Source organism: Mauremys reevesii, linkage group 7 (genome assembly GCF_016161935.1).
Source record: "Mauremys reevesii isolate NIE-2019 linkage group 7, ASM1616193v1, whole genome shotgun sequence".
Taxonomy (NCBI): domain Eukaryota; kingdom Metazoa; phylum Chordata; order Testudines; family Geoemydidae; genus Mauremys; species Mauremys reevesii.
In genome coordinates this window covers 124,824,870-124,845,161 of record NC_052629.1, presented here as the reverse complement: position 1 = coordinate 124,845,161, position 20,292 = coordinate 124,824,870, and the positions used below count along the sequence as shown (strand labels likewise).

General features: G+C 45.0%; 1 protein-coding gene across 3 annotated transcripts in view; it reads left to right on the top strand.

The window, feature by feature from the left end:
- QRICH1 (glutamine rich 1) overlaps positions 1-17,602 on the top strand; it is a 30,021-nt gene extending 12,419 nt beyond the window's left edge. For all 3 annotated transcript variants that reach the window (XM_039547353.1, XM_039547352.1, XM_039547354.1), the window contains 8 exons: positions 1,946-2,956; positions 8,866-9,043; positions 10,278-10,432; positions 11,681-11,795; positions 13,994-14,102; positions 14,479-14,630; positions 15,634-15,724; positions 16,673-17,602. In XM_039547353.1, the coding sequence (XP_039403287.1) occupies positions 1,946-2,956; positions 8,866-9,043; positions 10,278-10,432; positions 11,681-11,795; positions 13,994-14,102; positions 14,479-14,630; positions 15,634-15,724; positions 16,673-16,865 (2,004 nt within the window). In that variant the 3' untranslated portion in view covers positions 16,866-17,602. The remainder of the gene's footprint in view (positions 1-1,945; positions 2,957-8,865; positions 9,044-10,277; positions 10,433-11,680; positions 11,796-13,993; positions 14,103-14,478; positions 14,631-15,633; positions 15,725-16,672) is intronic.
- Positions 17,603-20,292: the final 2,690 nt, after the last annotated feature.

Sequence of the window (20,292 nt, the reverse complement as noted above, 5' to 3'; positions counted from 1 at the left end):
TGGACTCTTGGGCTTCTTCCAGACACTGTGGTGAAATGTCATCAGTGTGTCTGTGTGAAGTTGCTTCTCAACAAGGGATAGGTGTCTTAGTACACTGATACCTTGGGGTAGTTTTGACTCCATAACTTTAGGAGAAAGAGGAAGGTAGGATTCTTTTTTTCTAAACTAAAACTCAAGATTGTTCTTTGGGTGTAAATCTTTCCTTGCATTATTTCAAACCAAGAGTATGCAATGTGTTGTGTAAATGCCTGAGAACCCGAGAGTGAAATTGAATGCGGTGTTCTTGTCTAAGCAGAGTTAACTGGAAATGACGAACAGGTAACTAGACACTCAAAATTCCTCCAGTTCTGAAAATCTGTGGCAAAGGTTACTTAGGAAAACATCAAAAAGTCATTTTTAGCCTAATAGTGTCCCTTTCATTTAAACCACCATGTGTTTGACGTCTGCAGTTCCTTCCAACGTGATACCCATTCATTAGTGTCAAGTATCGGGGGTAGCCATGTTAGTCTGTAACCACAAAAACAACGAGGAGTCTGGTGGCACCTTAAAGACGAACCGATTTCTTTGTGCATAAGCTTTCATGGGTAAAAAACCCACTTCTTCAGATGCATGGACTTTCCATTAATTAGTGCTTCTCTTAGTCCCAAGGCTAGGTAAGTAGACCTCAGTTTCTACGTATAAACACTGTACCCCTCCTTTAAGAGAGTTATCCTGATTTACGTCAGTTAGTGCCCATTGTGTGTGAAGTGACATGATGATTTTGGGGAACTGAGTGGAAACAAAACCTATTGCCTCGTTCTTGAAGCATCCTACAGATGGAGAGATTTGTTAGTCAAACATTTGCATTTTGTAGCAAGGTGAATATTAAAGAATGTTAACACAAGCATTATGATTAAGGCTACGTTTTAGTCACAAGTATTTTTAGTAAAAGTCATGGACAGGTCACGAGCAGTAAAAACAAAATAAAATAAAAAAAACCATGGCCTGTGATTAAAACTTGGGGGCCCGGGACCCCCACTGGCTCTCTACCTGGCTACCTGCCTCCCTTCCCCACAGCAGCAGTTGAGGCACAGGATAGGATGAGGGGGTGCTGGGTGGTGCTTACCTGGGGGGCTTCCCAGAAACAGCAACATCCCATCACTCAGCTGCTAGGCAGAGGTGTGGCCAGGCAGCTCTGTGCATTGCCTCCACCCAGAGCTCCAGCTTCACAGCGCACGGCGGTGGGGCACCGCAGCCAGTGGGAGCTATGAAGCTGGTGCTCTGGGTGGAGGCAGCACAAAGAGCTGTATGGCCACGCCCCCAGGTAAGTACCACCCAGTGCCCCCTCATCCTATCACATGCCCCTTCCCCCCTCTCACCTGAACTCTGTTGCGGGGATGGGGCCCAAGACTGCCCATGGGGCTGCCTGAGCCACGCCCAGTGCAGGGGCTGCTGCAGAGGTTACGGAAAGTCACAGAATCCGTGACCTCCATGATAAACTTGCAGCTTTAATTATGATTGATGTGTTTGCATCAGGTTGTAACTTTATGTTGATTTGCTCTGAGGTAGGCTGGATCTCTAATGGTGCACATTCTGTCAGTGCTGACAATTCTTTGGATGCCCGATGTCCGTTTTATAGACTGGAGTTGTTTGGGAAGTGGTGTGTGATACAGTTTGTGAATTTCTTCAGTTTAGAGGTGCAATGAATTGTGCTGAGGAAATCCAGCATTCACTCTGCCTTCCCTTTGTCAGGCAGCTTTGAGATCTCCTTAGGCAAGATGCTTCTCTCTCTCTTCCTATACTTCCTCTAGGATCTTGTTGATCAGGATTAGTATAACAAATTAATACAAAAGTGAGCACATCAGAGAGCTCTAGAATATAGACCATATTGTCTGTTCATGGCCTCACCATTGAACTAAAGTTCTTGTGTTTTTGAGCACTAACCATTGCATTTTTGCTGTTACAGGTACAAGTCCAGGTCCAGCAGTCCCCACAACAGGTCTCTGCCCAGCAGCTCTCTCCCCAGCTCACCGTCCACCAAGCCTCAGAGCAGCCAATACAGGTCCAAGTTCAGATCCAAGGCCAGGCACAGCAGCAGGCGTCCCAGACAATACAGAGTCAGTCTCTTCAGAGCCCTAGCCCATCTCAGCTGCAAGCGGCTCAAATCCAGGTGCAGCACGTACAGACTGCCCAACAGATCCAGGCCACTGAGATCCAGGAGGAACACATACAGCACCAGCAGATCCAGGCCCAGCTTGTGTCTGGACAGGCCATTGCTGGTGGCCAGCAGATCCAGATCCAGACAGTTGGGGCACTGTCACCTCCACCTTCTCAGCAGGGCTCACCACGGGAAGGCGAACGGCGGATCAGCACCGCTAGTGTCCTTCAGCCAGTGAAGAAGCGTAAAGTAGATATGCCTATTACTGTGTCCTATGCTATTTCAGGGCAGCCAGTTGCCACAGTGTTGGCCATTCCTCAAGGCCAGCAGCAGAGTTATGTATCCTTAAGGCCAGACTTATTAACAGTGGACAGTGCCCACCTATACAGTGCCACTGGGACCATTACTAGCCCCACAGGAGAGACTTGGACCATCCCTGTTTACTCAGCTCAGCCACGTGGTGACCTTCAACAGCAAAATATAACCCACATCGCCATCCCCCAGGAGGCCTACAATGCTGTCCACGTCAGCGGCTCGCCAACAACACTGACTGCTGTGAAGCTGGAGGATGACAAGGATAAGATGGTGGGAGGTGCATCTGTAGTGAAAAACTCACAGGAGGAAGTGGTGCAAACTATCGCTAACTCGCTCTTTCCAGCACAGTTCATGAATGGCAACATCCACATTCCAGTGGCAGTGCAGGCCGTGGCAGGGACGTACCAGAATACAGCTCAGACAGTGCACATATGGGACCCGCAGCAGCAACAGCAGCCCACACCCCAAGAGCAGGGGCAGCAGCAGCTACAAGTGACTTGTTCTGTGAGTAAAACTGCTTCTGTTACGCAGGCCCTTGATTTTAATAGGTGATAGAGTCTTGTGGCACCTTATAGACTAACCGAAGTATTGGAGCATGAGCTTTCGGGGGTGCGTCTGACGAAGTGGGTATTCACCCACGACAGTTTATGCTCCAGTACGTCTGTTAGTCTATAAGGTGCCACAAGTCTCTTTTTGTCACTTTTTACACATCCAGACTAACACGGCGACCCCTCTGATACTTGATTTTAATGACATGTTGATGGGGTGAGGGGAGAGATGCTGTCTGTCAGGTATCCTGTGCTTCACAGGATCCTTCTAAATAGTACATGTGTCTGCATTCCAATAATCTACGCATGACACTGAGCATTTGACCAGTCCCAGCTGTACATCTGTGTGTCATGTCAGTCACTTTGGACAGGGGTATCATTATGAGGGGCAAGAATCAGAAGGTGAAACTGCTGTTCTGGCCTCTAGTGTAAATGAGGCAGTATACTTGTAGCAAATTTTATGATAGCAGGTATTTTTAATACTTCAATACTCTCCTGTGCTGAGTTAATGTTCTGAGCTGTTGTTGTTACTGTATTGGAATAGAGCCCCTGCTAGTGGAACTAATGTGATGCAGCGGATGCTAGCCACTTCACCAGTCACTTTGAATCACTCCGCTCAGAGTAGCATGAGACACTTGACAGAAAGCTAGGGGTTTGTCAGCTGATGGAACACATCTCATTGATGATCAGATGTACCAGTCTGTCTCTACAGCATGTCCTGTTTCTAGTAAATGCCTGGTGTGCAGGAATACAGACATGATATGAATGAGTATAAATATATCAGAGGGATTAATATTAGGGAGGGAGAGGAATTATTTAAGCTTAGTACCAATGTGGACACAAGAACAAATGGATATAAACTGGACACTAGGAAGTTTAGACTTGAAATTAGACGAAGGTTTCTAACCATTAGAGGAGTGAAGTTCTGGAACAGCCTTCCAAGGGGAGTAGTGGGGGCAAAAGACATATCTGGCTTTAAGACTAAGCTTGATAAATTTATGGAGGGGATGGTATGATGGGATAGCCTAATTTTGGCAATTAATTTGGCAATTGATCTTTGATTATCAGCAGGTAAGTATGCCCAGTGGTCTGGGATGGGATGTTAGATGGGTTGGGATCTGAGTTACTACAGAGAATTCTTTCCTGGGTGCTGGCTGGTGAGTCTTGCCCACATGCTCAGGGTTTAACTGATCACCATATTTGGGGTCGGGGAGGAATTTTCCTCCAGGGCAGATTGGCAGAAGCCCTGGAGGTTTTTTGCCTTCCCCTGCAGCATGGGGCATGGGTCACTTGCTGGAGGATTCTCTGCAGCTTGAGGTCTTCAAACCGCAATTTGGGGGCTTCGATAACTCAGACATAGGCTAGGGGTTTGTTATAGAAGTGGATGGGTGGGATTCTGTGGCCTGCGTTGTGCAGGAGGTCAGACTAGATGATCATAATGGTCCTGACCTTAAAGTCTATGAGTATTGGAAACTAATTTAAACACCATCTTTTTTTTAGTGTGCTTGGTGTACACAATGGCCAAATATATTGCTGTCTTTACAGGGAAACGGGTAACTTAGGGGCAAACCTCTTTAAAAACGTTTTTACATTTTAGCTTTTTTTAAATTTCATAAATCCGTTTGTATGTAAATGTTTGCCTGTGTGTGTAGTAACAATGTCAGCTCTGAACATTGTGCTAGTCCACCAGAACAAGAAAGTGACTAGTATGTCACTAACGGAATTGCAAAACCCATGCCAAAAAATCCACCAGCATAAATGTTTTTAGCAAAGATTTTTAAAAACTTAAGATGCTAGTAACAAAAGCAAAGAAGCATTATTTAAAAAATAATTTAAACTTGACTGCAACCTTAGTTCCATAATGTACGTGGTGGTGGGAGTATCCTCTCTTGCTAGGTGTCAGACTAGTAGCCATATGCCTCTCTGGTTTTCATAGGATGAAATCCAGGCTCTGTTGAAGTAAATGGGAGTTTTCCCACTAACTGCAGTGAAGCAATGATTTCACCTATAGGTTTTAAGGTCTGAAGGGATCATTTTAATTAATCCTTATCTGACATCCTGCATAACACAGGCCATAGAATTTCACCAAGTGATTCCTACATCAGTCCTATAACTTCTGGTTGAGGTAGAGAGTATCTTTTTAAAAGGATGTCCAGTCTTGATTTAAAAGAACCCACTACATTTTGCAGTAAGTTCTAGTGGTTAATTACCCTTATTAAAAACTGCCTTATTTCTGGACTAAATTTGTTTAGCTTCAGCTTCTAGCCATTGGATGTTCTGCCTTCATCTGCTAGATTAGAGCTCTCTGATATCAAATCTCCCCCAGCCTCCCATGTAGGTTGGTACTTTAGACCATGATTAAGTCACCTCTTAACCTTCTCTTGGAGAAACTAAATAGCTTGAGCTGCTTTAGCCTCTCACTGTAAGGCAGATTTTTCCAGACCTCTAGTCATTCTCGTAGCTCTCATCTGAACTCTGTCCTATTTTGGAAGTGTGAACCCAAGAACTGGAAGCAGTATTTCAGTAATGGTCAGACTAACCCCTCATACAGGAGTAATAACCCCTCCCTACTTCTGCTTAGCATTCCCCTGCACAGCAGTACAGCACACCTATAGCACCTTCTTGGTCTGCTGGGGAGTAGTGTGTCTTCTAGTGCCAGGACTATCTAGGCAAGTTGGAATTCAGTCTTCCATTTTAGAGGAAGGGTGATAAAGCTGCCAGGGTAACTAAACCTCTGTCCTTCTGGGCCTGTCCTTGTGCCCACCTGTAGAGTTATCCTATTGGATTATTACAGAAAAGGAAAGGATGGGTCCTTCTGACCCTCATTGCTGCTGTAGGAGTTTGACCTGCTACTGCTGTGGAATAAGCTTCTCAAAACCCAGAGCTTTTCCTAGTACTTTGTACTCCCCATTCACCTGCTGCTGCAGCATTGATATGTCCCCCATCCCCCAGAATCCATCTAGCTGCTGGCTGTCTGGACAGGTATGTTGTTCATGAGTAAGGAAAAGTAGAAGCATGTCAATCAGTTCACTGCACTGGGAATTGCTTCTCCAGCCCAATTGCCAGCCCTTAGACCAGTGGTCCCCAACCTTTTTCGTCTGGCAGGCGCCAGATGAGCCACGGAGGACGGTGGTGGCAGACGAGCAGCTGCTGAAATGCCACCGACAAGCGGTGTCATCCAGAGGCGTCGCTGCCGAAATTTGGTAGCATTTTTGCGGCGATGCCCCTGGATGCTGCTGCTTGTCGGCGGCAAGTGGCGTCATCCAGGGGAATCACCGCCAAAATTGGGTGGCATTTCGGCAGATGCTTGTCCGCTGGCCAATACACGGGCACACTTACCCACCCCGGTGGGCACCATGGCGCCCGCGGGCACCACGTTGGGGACCCCTGCCTTAGACTGAGAGTGATTGTGAGGTACTCACAGGAAGATAGGCAGTGCTCTTCTTGTGCTAGAGAAGTGTCAGTGAAAGCTTTGTCATTTCATGGGGAGCAAGGAGACAGCATTCAAAAAGAGTTGGTCTGCAAATGTGGGGCCATGCGTCACCCCGGGCTCTTCCCCAAGACAGTTGTTTTTGTCAAGTTAAGCTTCATCCCTGTCTGCCCTGATGGTAAAAGCAGAGCCCCTTCAATTAAAGGACTTGGTCTCAGATTCTGCCCTAGCTCCACTTTCTGTAATATAGGAGCTGTTGTGTAAACAGCCGCACGCAGGTGATGCAGGAGAGCTGACAGTGGGATGCACTCAGTCTGTGTCTAAAAACCTCATGTCTGAGGTTATTGCAGGGTTTGAGCCTTTAGCAGACTTGCTTTTCATTGGTCAGTAATGCTGTGGACTTCTCCCTTGTAAACCTTGCATTGTCTTCACCATAGTTCTGTGAGGCTTCAGCGGAAGAAGACTTCCAAAGGAAAGTACTTTCAAACATACATTGAGTGATATATTTATTTATTGGGTGATACCAAATCAAGCAATTTATGATTTTAATTGTAGCAACTCTTCCATTTTGGGGGGGGGGGTGGCTCCCCTTTTGTTTAACTTGCCTTTTACCTTATCTAATGGGAGTGGATGTGAAAAGGGGGCCCTGTATTGGCTAAGAATCCCTCACTTGTAAATTTTCAAGGTAAGTGAGATGAGAATACAGCCCTTAATCAAACGAACCATTAAAGCTTTGTCTTAATCCCATTAGCTTTCAGTTCAAGTAAATACAAAAGCGCTGTATGAGGAAGCGGAAGTGTAGAAGGGGATTAACTGTATCCCTTGCTGTACAGCTCGTAAAGAACTGGTCAGCCTGCATAGGTCATGCTGGATGAACAGGTTGGAGTGACTGACTGCATAGTGGGCACCATGTTGTGAAATAATGTCTGCAGCTTGAGGTGACAAAGCTTTGACTCTGGGGCCCTGTTGTCATGGGAAGGCTCCTCTTGCAGTGTTTTGTTAAACTTCCCAATAGATAATGTGACAGACGTTTTCCAGAATACTTGCATAGATTAGCAACTAATTTTTCAGTAGGTTGGGAGCAGTATACAGAATTGTTGGTGAAATTGACTGGCATTTTAGTATTGGTGATTTGAGCAATCACTAAATATGAAAAAAAACGATTCATAAGGGAACAATATGTAATTCTGAGACACTTGGCAATTGACGGATCAAATAGAGATTTTCACATTCTCTGCCTCTTTAAAGAGGGACTGTATTAAAGGTGGTAGATATCACTGTAGATTGCATGGTATCGCTGTTCTCTAGCTGCTCCTTCATGTAAATAGGTGAAACTGACATTTACAAGCATCCTATCCTTGTAGGATAAGGATGGAGTAGGCTGTCAGCAGGACCCCACAATGTGCACATACATAGTAACCTACCCAGAGCCTGGCTTATCTCGTGGGTATGTTGCTCACCTGGGATTATAATAGTGTTGCAACTGTTTTTTGTATGTTAATTGCTTCAGAATAGAGTCCATTGTGAGTGGCCCTTCTTAGAGTAGGGTGAGCCTTCGTGTCTTTAAACTGCAATGTTGGGACAAGTGCCATTTTATGAAAGTTCATTTATTAGCCTAATTGCCATTGACTCTACTGGCAACTGTAGAATACAGCTGGAGAGAAGATGCCCTTCTGATAGAATAGAACTTACTCAAAAGTTTTTGTGTTTTTTTTTAAAGTGTTGCCAACTTGCTACTGTCTGCCACTAGAGGGCAGCCTTTCTCCCTAAAAGCTCCAAATACCTGGCTCCTGAGCCCAATCTTCAGTGTGCATTGTATTGCTGTTAACTCTATATCTAATACAATGGTTTTTGAAACACTGTTTCAGCTAATTTTCCCCTGTCAACCAGGGAAAAAGTGATGAAGCTAATGTGACCTGATAAATCAATAGATTCACCCATTCTGTTCATGAATACAGGAAAAAATTACTCTGAGATGTTGTGTGTCCTATAAAGTTCTTTACCTCTGGTGAAAATTTGCCTCTCCGTGCACGCGTAAGTAAAATATAAATGGTCTTCATGACCTGGATGAATGGCTGGGAACACTTCTGGAAAATTTTGCAATACTGGGTTTAAACTGCCCATATGGAATGGCCTGGAGGCTTTTCAGAATGCCTGTCTGCAGTGAAAATGTAGCTGGTCTTGGGGATCAGAGAATATCTTGGATTGTTCATGCATGATTACTGATATGACATTAACGTCCTCCTTTTAGTTTCATATATCATGCCTGTTACTGAGATACGAGTGAGTTACTATTCATCATGGCAACGTTCGCTACTGGGAGTGGGGAGATGGTGCTACAAGACTAGAAAAATGAGGCAAAAAAGACGTGTCCTATTTTGGCTGACCTGTTGCACCTCGAAGGAAATGTGACTAGAAGTGGTTTTGTTTCCCAGGCTCAAACTGTTCAGGTAGCTGAAGTGGAGCCACAGCCACAGCCTCAGCCTTCACCTGAACTCCTGCTTCCGAATTCTCTGAAGCCAGAAGAAGGGCTTGAAGTGTGGAAAAGCTGGGCACAGACCAAGAATGCAGAGCTGGAAAAGGAGTCTCAGAACAGGCTAGCTCCTATTGGCAGTAAGTGTCATGGGAGGGAGTTAGCTGGCACGGATGGTATGTTTTACTCCATGTGTTCACCACTAGAAATTTGGTTTCAAGTAGGGATCAGGTAGCAAATGAAACAAGACTTCACTTGGTTCAGAATAGAGCTACCTATCTAGTTTTCCTAAGCTCCAAATCTCTCTCAACCCTTCCATCTACCCTGATTTTTGAGGATCATTTTCCTTTTCAGCAGAACCACTGCAATATTCCATCCCTTTTGTTAGGAAAACTCCCTCCTGGTTTGAGTGGTGATTGTAGTTTGGGATCCCAAACTACAATTGGTCACAGTGTAATGGTTAGGCTTGGCAGAATTGAACTTCTGTATCTATAAAACTTTAAAGGATAATATTATTGTAAAGTATATTCCCCTAATTTTATCTTAATTTTCACAGTTGTAAGAAATCCTGGGGAGCACAGCCTATAATTATTTAATGACAGTAGTCATTTGAGATTCAAAAAAATAACTTTACAACCGTTAAACACATTTTCAACATCACATGTTAAAGCATTCACGCATAATATACTTAAATCAAACTCTTAAGTACTCAAAGTATGAAATGCTGCTTATCTGTAAATTTCAATGATTATCAGTGGAAATATTTTTTCATTAGTTTATCTGTGTACAGTGAAATCGACACTTACTGACATTTACCAAATAAAAATCTAATCCTTCCAAGCCTAAGAAGGGTTTGTCTTTGCCAGCTGCATCATGAAACGTTCCAAGAAGTATTTGTGTTCCATATTGAGCTACCAGTTCAGGTGGCCGCAGAAAAGGCCATGTAGGACTGTGATGGATGAGTGCCAGTTACAGGAACAAAATAGCCCCATACACCAACTACTTAATGAATCAGCAAACGCTGTTACGGTTTTGTTCTGGCTTTCCCATTGCTGCAGGAAAAATGTTTCATTGCAGAGAATGGAGAAGGAGATGGTCTCCATATAGAATAGGTGGTGGTATCAGTTTTCTCTAAATGTCTTTCCTTGCTGCTTTGAGTTGATTTATGAATGCTTAAGGTCTCCATTGCTCCCGCTGTTAGTCTTATAGTGGGGAGTATGAGGTGCTGAAGGAGCTGTTTGGAAGTGGGCAAGCCTATTGGGAGGGAGGAGTGGACAGTGGTGAAATGGAAGATTATGCTTGAAAAACTGTGGGGGTTTTTTTTTTTGGTTTTTTTTTTTTAAGCAAATTCATCATGACATTTTGCTTTGCAAGGACGCCAGTTGCTGAGATTCCAGGAAGATCTCATCTCCTCTGCTGTGGCTGAGTTGAATTATGGGCTATGCTTGATGACGCGAGAAGCTCGCAGTGGTGAAGGCGAACCATACGATCCAGATGTACTCTACTATATCTTCCTATGTATTCAGAAGGTAGGAGGGGAAAGCCCTCATCTCTTATTTTATGTTGTGTGCATATGCTGTGATCAGACAGTATTTGTAGATAGCTTTCTCTGTGTAAGACCTAGAATGGGGTGGCCAACCTGAGCCCGAGAGGGTGCCAGAATTTACCAATGTACATTTCCAAAGAGCCACTTCCAGTGCTTCCCACCCACTGGCAGCCCCGCCCATCAGTGCCTCCCCTCCCTGCACCTCCAGATCAGCTGTTCAGTGCATGCAGGAGGCTCTGGGGGGGAGGGGGAGGAGCGAGGGCATGGCAGGCTCAGGGGAGGGCGTGCAGTGGGGGCAGGGCTTGTGGCAGAGCAGTGAGCATCCCCCAGCATGTTGGAAAGCTGGCGCCTGTAGCTCTAGCGCTGGAGTCGGTGCCTATACAAGGAGACGTATGTGGCTCCGGAGCCACAGGTTGGCCAGCCCTGACCCAGAATGAGGGTGGCAGTTGCTATTAATATCAAGTTCTCCAGCTTTGTTTTATATATGGAAAAGTGAATGAATTAGAGAAACTACTTCTGTGATTGCTGACAGAACATGCAGCTTTAAGAATGGACAGTTTGAGACCTTAATTAGTAGACAGATTTTTTTAAAGAGATACTAGCTTGCAATTAGAAACAAAATAGTTGCTATTAACTAAATGGAAATAATGTGGTGAGAATTTAATGGGGAAGTTATTTGGTTTTTTCCCCAAGAAAAGTGTAATGCTCTAGATCTGTCTGTCCTGCTTAAAATCAGTGTTTCAGCTTGACTTGCCTGAAATGTGAATGGAGGCCTATTACTTGGTGTAGAGAAGAGAGAATCTGGGTTTGCAACAGTATTTTCTTTATTCAATAATGTGAGAGGCTGTTTGTACCCTAAAGAAACAATCCCAGTACACGCAGGGCAAGAATTGAAATGTAAATTTCAAATAAACTCATCCTTTTGCAAATAAAAAGCTGAGGGCCAGCTACCTTTGCTTTTAAGACTCTTCCTCTTCTTTGTTATCCACTCATACAGCAGTAATTAGTTATTCCTGCATCAGTACAGGGGTATTTGTACTCTCCCAGGTGTAACCTATGGAACCTCTCCAGCAAACAATGACTACAGTAAAGCAGGAAATGCATAAACCTGACTAGTGCCTGGGCTCTGAGCCTGGGAGGGGGCTCATTCCATCCCAAAGAGAGAGCTCCTCTGGTAGGAGCTTGCTTGATGCTGTTATATCGGACTATGTTGTGACTGTCTCGTTTGCAGTATCTCTTTGAAAATGGACGAGTAGATGACATTTTCTCGGATCTCTATTATATACGGTTTACGGAGTGGTTACATGAAGTTCTCAAGGATGTACAGCCCCGAGTCACTCCTCTTGGTAAGAGCTTTTTCTCTGCTTTAGGAAGAGGCCTCTCGGACATGGTGGGGTAGGGGTGGGATGCAAGCAAGCTTTAAGCATCTTTCTGAAAGCTGTGACTAGAAACTGATCTGAAGAAGCACTTGAGCAGAGGAACATCCCTTAACTTTCACTGAGCTGGGGAGGGAAGTTCTCCAGAGCCGGCAATAAGTACAAATATTTCAGAGGGTTTTGTGCACCAGACTCCAGTCCTGACTTCTGTTTTAAGGGTTTAGTTAGGCTTGATTCTGTGTACCATTTAACTTACTCTGTAAGGGGTTCTGAGAACTTGTTAATTTTTAGGACATTGGGAGTGTAGCGTTGATGCCCCTTCTAAGGAATGCATGAGTTGTTGAGCAGAGATGGATTCATAAATGGCAGATGAAATTCAATGTTGATAAATACAAAGTAATGCATTTATCGAAACAGAATCCCAACTATACATATAAAATGATGGGGTCTAAATTAGCTGTTATCACTCAGGAGAGAGATCTTGGAGTCATTGTGGATAGTTCTCGGAAAACATCCACTCAATGTGCAGTGGCGTCAAAAAAGCGAACAGAATGTTGAGAATCATTGAGAGGGATAGATAATAAGACAGCAATATGATATATTCTGCTATATAAATCCTTGGTATGCCCATATCTTGAATACTGCGTGCAGATGTGGTTGCCCCATCTCAAGAAGGATATATTGGAATTGGAAAATGTTCAGAAAAGGGCGACAGAAATGATTAGGGGTATGGAACAGCTTCCATATGAGGAGAGATTAATAAGAATGGGACTTTTTAGCTTGGAAAAGGGACGACTAAGGGGGGATATGATAGAGGTCCGTAAAATCATGACTGGTGTGGAGAAAGTAAATAAGTGTTGTTTACTCCTCATAACACAAGAACTAGGGATCACCAAAGGAAATGAATTGGCAGTGGGTTTAAAACAAACAAAAGGAAGTATTTCTTCACACAACCCACAGTCAACCTGTGGAACTCCTTGCCAGAGGATGTTGTGAAGGCCAAGACTATAACAGGGTTCAAAAAAAAAGTAGAGAAGTTCATGGAGGATAGATCCATCAATGGCTACTAGCCAGGATGGGCAGGGAGGGTCCCTAGCCTCTGTTTGCCAGAAGCTGGGAATGGGCGACGGGGGATGGATCACTTGATGATCACCTGTTCTGTTCATTCCCTCAGAGGCACCTGGCATTGGCCACTGTCAGAAGACAGGATAATGGACCTTTGGTCTGAGCCAGTATGGCCATTATTATGTTCTTATACTACCTTCTAGTGGCTTACCTTTGGTGTCCATGAGGCAAGCGATCTGATTTGAATTGGCAATGCATTTTGCTTTCAGTGTTCTGTGCCACTGATGAGAGACTAGAGCAGCTTCAAGTGATAAAACCAGAGATTTGCCCTAAGGCGTGGCTTGTTCTGAACTTAGTGCATTTTGGAATCCATTTGTGGGTGCTTTTAGCAGAGCCTTGGAGATGTTGCAGCCAAAAACTTCTGAACATTAAACCCCTTATTCAGAGTAGGGTTGGGATGTCTGTGTGGGCTTCGCTCTGTACATGTGAGTGTCTGATAAAGGAACAGACCTTGCATGATCAAATTAGGCTAGTGCTGCAGTATTACACCTACTCAGATGAAAACTAAAGGATCACATTTTCAGGGGACAAATTTGTTTCTTCAGATTTTGATTTCCCTTGCTCTTAGTTTGGTCTGATCATCTGTCAATCCATCTTACATTTGTGTTCAGATACTTCTGCTTAAGTAGTGTGGTGGATTTCAGATCCTTTTTTCCCCTCTGCCTGTTTGATTTATGCTTTGTTTTCTGTGCCATTGCGTTAACTCTGGAGTTCATACTGTTTGTCGTGTTGCTGTGTATCTAGGTGTTTGGAGTGTAGAATTATTCTTCTGCACAAGGGGAAATCAAGAGTACACGTATCCAAATAGTGTGTTAGACCCTGTACCTTGACTGAAGATGCACATAGGGCCAACAGCTCAATTTGTTCCATTCCATCAGCTTGCTTATTAAAGGTTGATATCAAAATGAGTAACTGTGAAATGGGAGAATGAATCTGTTTTCCCTTCCTCAAGGAACCTGTTTCTAGTGTGTATCCCTGGAAGTGCCTCTTGAGTTCATATGGTAACTACCTTGGTGGGTGATGCTGACTTCTGATTGTTTCAGGTTATGTCCTCCCCAGCCATGTAACAGAAGAGATGCTGTGGGAGTGCAAGCAGCTGGGAGCTCACTCCCCTTCCACCTTGCTCACTACACTGATGTTTTTTAACACAAAGTAAGTATTTGGGGCAGTTGATTTAATGGCCAAGGAACTTACAGCATCCTTGACAGGACTGACAGGAAATTGTATTGGACTAAGTGTGGTCACTGCTTTTTAATGGTTAGGGACATGGGAGCAAATCCCAAAGCAGTCCCTTTACACAAGAAATTATATGCAGTAAAACAAGGAAGTGAACTAACAAAGAGAAACCTGGACTTGCATCTGCCTTTTCTTGTGTTATGCTGTTCAGAATGCCAGCTGACTTTCAGAGGCTGCTTTGAATCCTGGCTGGCTCATAGCGAGTAAAGATCACCACTTCACTGTCAGATGAGAGGCTACATAAGGCTTTGTTTGCCCCATAAATGTTCTGTGTCCTATTCTCACTGTTCAGGTACTTCCTCTTGAAAACGGTAGACCAGCATATGAAGTTGGCCTTCTCCAAGGTCTTGAGGCAGACCAAGAAGAACCCTTCCAATCCCAAGGATAAGAGCACGAGTATCCGGTATCTGAAGGCACTTGGCATACACCAGACAGGCCAGAAAGGTAGAGTGTACATGAGGAGAGGAGAAGCAAGCCTTCTTGAGAATGTCTCGGATTGACAGACCTGGTCTGTACTAGTCTTATAAAGAGACTTGCAGGTGCCTTCAGGCGGGGTGCAAGAAACCAGTGTCTTTGACAGAAAGATCCCCCCCCTCCCCCCAGTAGCTTGGTGATCAGAGATGAAGCACATCTGTGTGTTTTATGAGAGCGTGATGCCTTCTGACATAGCGTTGAGTGGCTGGAAGCTGAGATTTATCTGAGGCACACAGGCCCCCCATCGGAAGAGTTGGGTATCAGTTTCCAGTCTCATTCTCCCAGGCAGAGGCACTGTTGTGATGCCAGGGCCTCTGAGCAGGGAGAGGAATAGGAGTGGAGCATGCTCTCTTCTCTCAATGGAAGCACTTCACTCCTGGGAACATTCATGGAGTTGAGAGGTAGAATATGGCCTGCTGACATAAGCTTCCACTGGCTCAGGTGCTGGCGTTCCATGTAACCAGACTTCCTGCCTTTCGGGGTTATCGCTAGATGGTGGGTTAATGAGTTGGGGGGGTGATAAAGCAGGCAGCCAAAAGCAATACCTGGAGGCTTCTGGCTGCTAACAAGTGAGCTGTGCTTTGGGGCAGCGATCTGGCTCCTTTTACCTTTCCTGCAGCTGGTAACTCGACGTGTGATGACAGGATTTGCAAACACTGAGGCTGCTTGACGTTGCTTATTTTATTACCTACTGTTGTTCTACTACAAACATCAGAGGGGAGCCGTATTAGTCTGGGTCTGTAAAAGCAGCAAAGAGTCTTGTGGCACCTTATAGACTAACAGACGTTTGGGAGCATGAGCTTTCGTGGGTGAATGCATGCATCCGACGAAGTGGGTATTCACCCACGAAAGCTCATGCTCCCAAACGTCTGTTAGTCTATAAGGTGCCACAAGACTCTGCTGCTTCTACTACAAACAGTTTCCTGTACTCAGTTTGACACACTGTGGTTTTCGGGGGGGGGTTGGTTTGCAGTTACAGATGACATGTATGCAGAGCAGACTGAGAATCCAGAGAACCCCCTGCGGTGCCCCATAAAGCTCTATGACTTCTACCTCTTCAAATGGTGAGAGCTCCGGTCACGTGGGGTTGCTTATCCTCTATAAATGTGTACCTACATTGCATTTTATAGCTGCAGAAAGATACTAGCTTTGCCTTTGGGACAGTAGTTCTCTCTCCTCAATAGCAGTTTACTTTGTATGTTAAATACATTAACTAGGATGGGGACTTCAGTAGAGGTGCATGCCCATAATAGACTTTGGTCCAGGGTTGCATTAAAAAAAATTCACTAAAGTCCTGTTTTGCTCAATATTTGAAGTGTGAATTGTTGAAAGTGTTTATCCCAGGGTTTACTTATGATGATAGATGTCAGAGCAGTTGAGCTTGTGCAGTGGCCCCCCAGCCCACAGGTGCACTGACAGTATATCTGACGGAAGTGCCCTCTGCTTTGGATGAGATGTTGGAGAGACCCAGGTGGTGGCAGCCACAGAAATGGAAGTTTGTTTTGAATATTAAAGATGACCGAGGTCTCTTAGTAGCTGAATTGCTCCTTCATGGACAGCACCACAACTAGCTTTACTGAAGTGAAAATGGAGTCTGAGAAGAAAACTGACTCTTAAAGGCTAAATGGGAACCTTTGGTACCCAAGTGAAAGGAGTTTAATCTTTCCTAGCGAATATAGATCCACGTGATAGCGGGGGGTGGGGAGGAAGGCGGCTCTTTATTGTTAGCCTGGACTTAGTCCAGTGGCTGAATGAGTCATTAAGACAGAACTCCCCTCTTTCCCCTAGAGGAGAACTGTCTAGGGCTGGGTGGGACCCGTTGGTAGGAGAAGCTTGCCCTACCATTGCCCATAATTGTGCCTGTGTTTCCATGGCTCTCCTAGTCTTGCACCTTTCGTCAGCCCAACATTCACTGTAAGGATTCTTAAAGCCCCAGGGTGAATAGGGGGAGGTTACCTGTTCCAGGACATGTTACTAGCCTGCCTGTTTCTGATTTTGTTTCCCCCTTGCAGCCCCCAGAGTGTGAAAGGCCGGAATGACACATTTTACTTAACTCCGGAGCCGGTGGTAGCCCCCAACAGCCCGATCTGGTATTCCATCCAGCCAATCAGCAGAGAGCAGATGGAGCAGATGCTCACTCGGATCCTGGTGATACGAGAGATTCAGGAAGCTATTGCTGTGGCTAATGCCAGCCCCATGCACTAAGGCATCCTTCCAGCTCAGAAGGGGGGCGGGGGGGGGATGACGAGCAAGGATAAATTGTACAGACTTTTACACTAAAGGAGATGCCTACGTTTTGTTTTTTATTGGTGTAGTTATGAAGCCCTTTTAGGCTTCTTCTGTTTAAAAGAATCTAAAAGGAAAACCTACCCATTGTGTATCCTACCAAACACACTGAGCTCTTAGAGCCATTGGAGGCTGCGTTTCTCTGCCAGCTCAGAGCTGTTGAAACTGCTGGTTGACTTTGGTTTTTTATGATGTAGAAAACAGAACATGAGCTATGGGATTGGCCTGGATGGCTGGGGCCTCTGACGCCTCCTTAGAGCACGTGCAGCCTGAAGAGCGCAGAATGATGGATGGACGGACCTGCTCAGCCAGCCAAGGAGAGGCAGGTGTCTCTCCTTTGTGCTCAGACATTAATTTGCTGTTGTCCTGGAAGGAGGAGGAGGAGAGTGAACTGCAATTATGATTTCTAAAAAACAATTTCTATTCAGACCTTTAAGTGACATTTTTAGATGTTAAAAGTAAAAAAACAAAAAAAAACTTTACCACACTCTTCTTTTTTTGGCCTGACATTGAGGCCTTAAACCTTGAGGCTCCTGTGCCTGATGGAGTTCTTGTACCATACACTTGTGTATCATATAAAGATACCACCCTGTTTCTCTTATGTATTCTTACTCTAGTTGTTTATTAAGAATGACGAGCACGTCTTTTCAACATGCCATTGAACAGTGTGTCTTTATTTGGGGAGGAGCGCAAGAGCTGCAAGAGGGAGCATTTTTAAAAGATCAGTGTAATTGGGTTGTTCTCATCCCCACACATATGCTTTTCAGTGTGATTTCCCCGGGACCCTTTTTCCCACCCCTCCAAACTTTGACGATCTGAAGGAATTCACTCCTGTTAGGATGTCTGGGTCTTTCTTTAGTGTTGCACATTGGCTCAGCTTTTTTCTTCAGTGTAATAACTTACCGTTGAGAGAAACCAGTTTGCTGATAGAACTTCGTGTCCAGCTAGGAACGTGGGATTTGCTATTGCACCAGATCAACTTATTGGTCCATCCAGACCAGTGTCCTGTCTGCAGCAGAGGTCAGTGTGTGGGGCTTTAGGCACAGGCAATACCTGTCCCAGCCCCAAAGTACCTGACCAGTGGCTAGAGGGTTAGGGGAGAAAATGCTTTTCAGGCTGTATGGATGGCTGGCTCGCATATCAGTATCATAGTTGTATAGTTTCAAGAGTTGTCAGGGGTCGTAATTCTTTTTTAAATCAGACCCACAGCACTTGCTTCATTGCATCTTCAATGGCTGCTGTATTTTGACAACATAACATTTCTGGTGGCTTCCAAAGAGAATAGATTGTCCGCTGTGCTTGAAATCGGAGCTCACTCTGGAGAGGCTTGAGGTTACTGAGCTTCCAGTTTCTTGGACATGAGGAGGTGACGCTTCTTGAATCTGCCTTCCCCTCTTCTCCCTCTGTTGCAGTCCTGTAAATGGAAGCTCCTCCATTACTGTATGAGAGAGTCCTGAGGCTTCCATTTGTCACTTCTCTATTGACATTTGCAAGCAGAGTGTGTCCTCCCTCTGATCTGTACATGTGCACCAAGGATAGAATATACCCCTAAATCAGGACTGTCCATAATGTTACCTGCCTGTGTGCCATCCTATTTGATGTGGAGGTATGTCCAGTGAAGACTTCTGGTCCTAGCATGTGATACTTGAGCTTGATGGAAGGCTCCTTGCATCAAACAGTCATAATGCAGATATGCCTGAGAATATGAAAGTGAGGAGGGATTTGCCCCTGAAGAGAACTCTTAAAAAGCCGAACTTGGTAAGAAATGTTTGGGTAACTGCTGCAGGAGGTCGTGCATCCCCTGTGCAGTGGGTTTGACGCTACCTTGCTCCCTCTGTTCCTTACCAACATCAACACCCAGAGTGGTGATCTAAGCAAAGTCCACTGACTTAGCTCAAGTCCCACCTCAACAACTGCTGGTAGTATCTGGCTGATGCTCTAGTCCCTGTGGGGCAGGAAAAGAGAATGGAGACAGGTGGAGTGTAAAGTTGCCATCATACCCTCCGCTAAGTGCAGCAACCAGGAGCATCAGCAGCACTTTTCCTCTGTGTCCGTGTCAGTAACACTTCTTGGTTTGGCTACTGTCAGATGCTATAACCTCGTCACTGTGTTCCAATGACTGCAGTATTCTCCAAGCTCCTGTTCAGTTATTTAAGGACATAGTTATGGGCCAGGTAGCCATCGCTCTGCTCAAGGGAGCAGAGACGCATGTGTGTTGTGCTAAGGATGTCTGGGCCTGCATGGAGCTAATATCTAGATCACTTGGGTAAACAGCTGCCCTGAATGTTGGATGTGAGAGGGGAGCATCCCACCTTCTGCTCAGAAAGCAAGTGACCCTGAGAAATAAGCATGTGCAGGCTAAACACCCATCAAGTCACTGTGCCCTGGAATGCCGCATATGAAACTAAATCCAGCCTTCCCAGAGGTCGGAGTGGGGCCCATCCACTATTAAATCTGAGAGCAACCTGAAAATGGAAGCTGGCTGGCTATTCTTTCCTCCACCAAGTACTAAGTGGATGGAATGGTTTGAGATGTGGCTTCACATAATGTTTTGGTGTAAGTATAAACTTGCCAGAGCTTGAAGTGGTTTGGCAGACAGACAAGACCCAGCAGTGGAATAACAAGGGATTAGGGTTGAGTTGGGGCACACTGGCAGAGCTGGTGGTGAAGCTGTGTGCCGTGTTGCTTACAAATGTACCTGAGTCTCGTGTATTTATTGCTGTTCACTTGCTACTGTAAAGAGCAAATGAATCAAAAAATGTAAGTGGTGGAGAATCAAGTAATTCTTTAGGGTCTCCACTCAGCCTGGAGAAGCACAACTCACTTTAACAGGATTGGGAGTTTAGCAGGTGCAGAGGGCCCCGTAAACCCCAGCAAACACTGAGGATTTTCCATCCCTGTCCTGTCTTTTTGATTTCTCCTGTGTATGGAAGATGAAGGTGCTGACTGGAAGATGCAGTGTTCTGTACTGTCTGGTATCAAAATGTCTGATACCAGTTTCATTTCTTAGGAGCCTATCCAATATACTGTGCTTTACAGATGACTTCACAGAACTTGTTTCTAGTCTGCATAGCTCTATGAAACCAGTTTAAAATGTCTGCAATATTTCTGGAGTTTAAACCCTGTACTCTCTGATTAGAGTGATCTGACCTTTCCTTTCTAGTGAGGTCACCCTAAAGCCTTATTTTTAAGGACTCCTGGAAGGAACTCTGTCCAGATTAGGCAACAGTGCTCTGTTGGCCTGGGGTCTTACCCAGTTCATTGGCAAATCTGCTCCTGGTTTCATGATGTAAAATAGCTCTTTAGCAGGGTTTTCTATATTCAGTTTGTTTCCACTCCCTGCCTG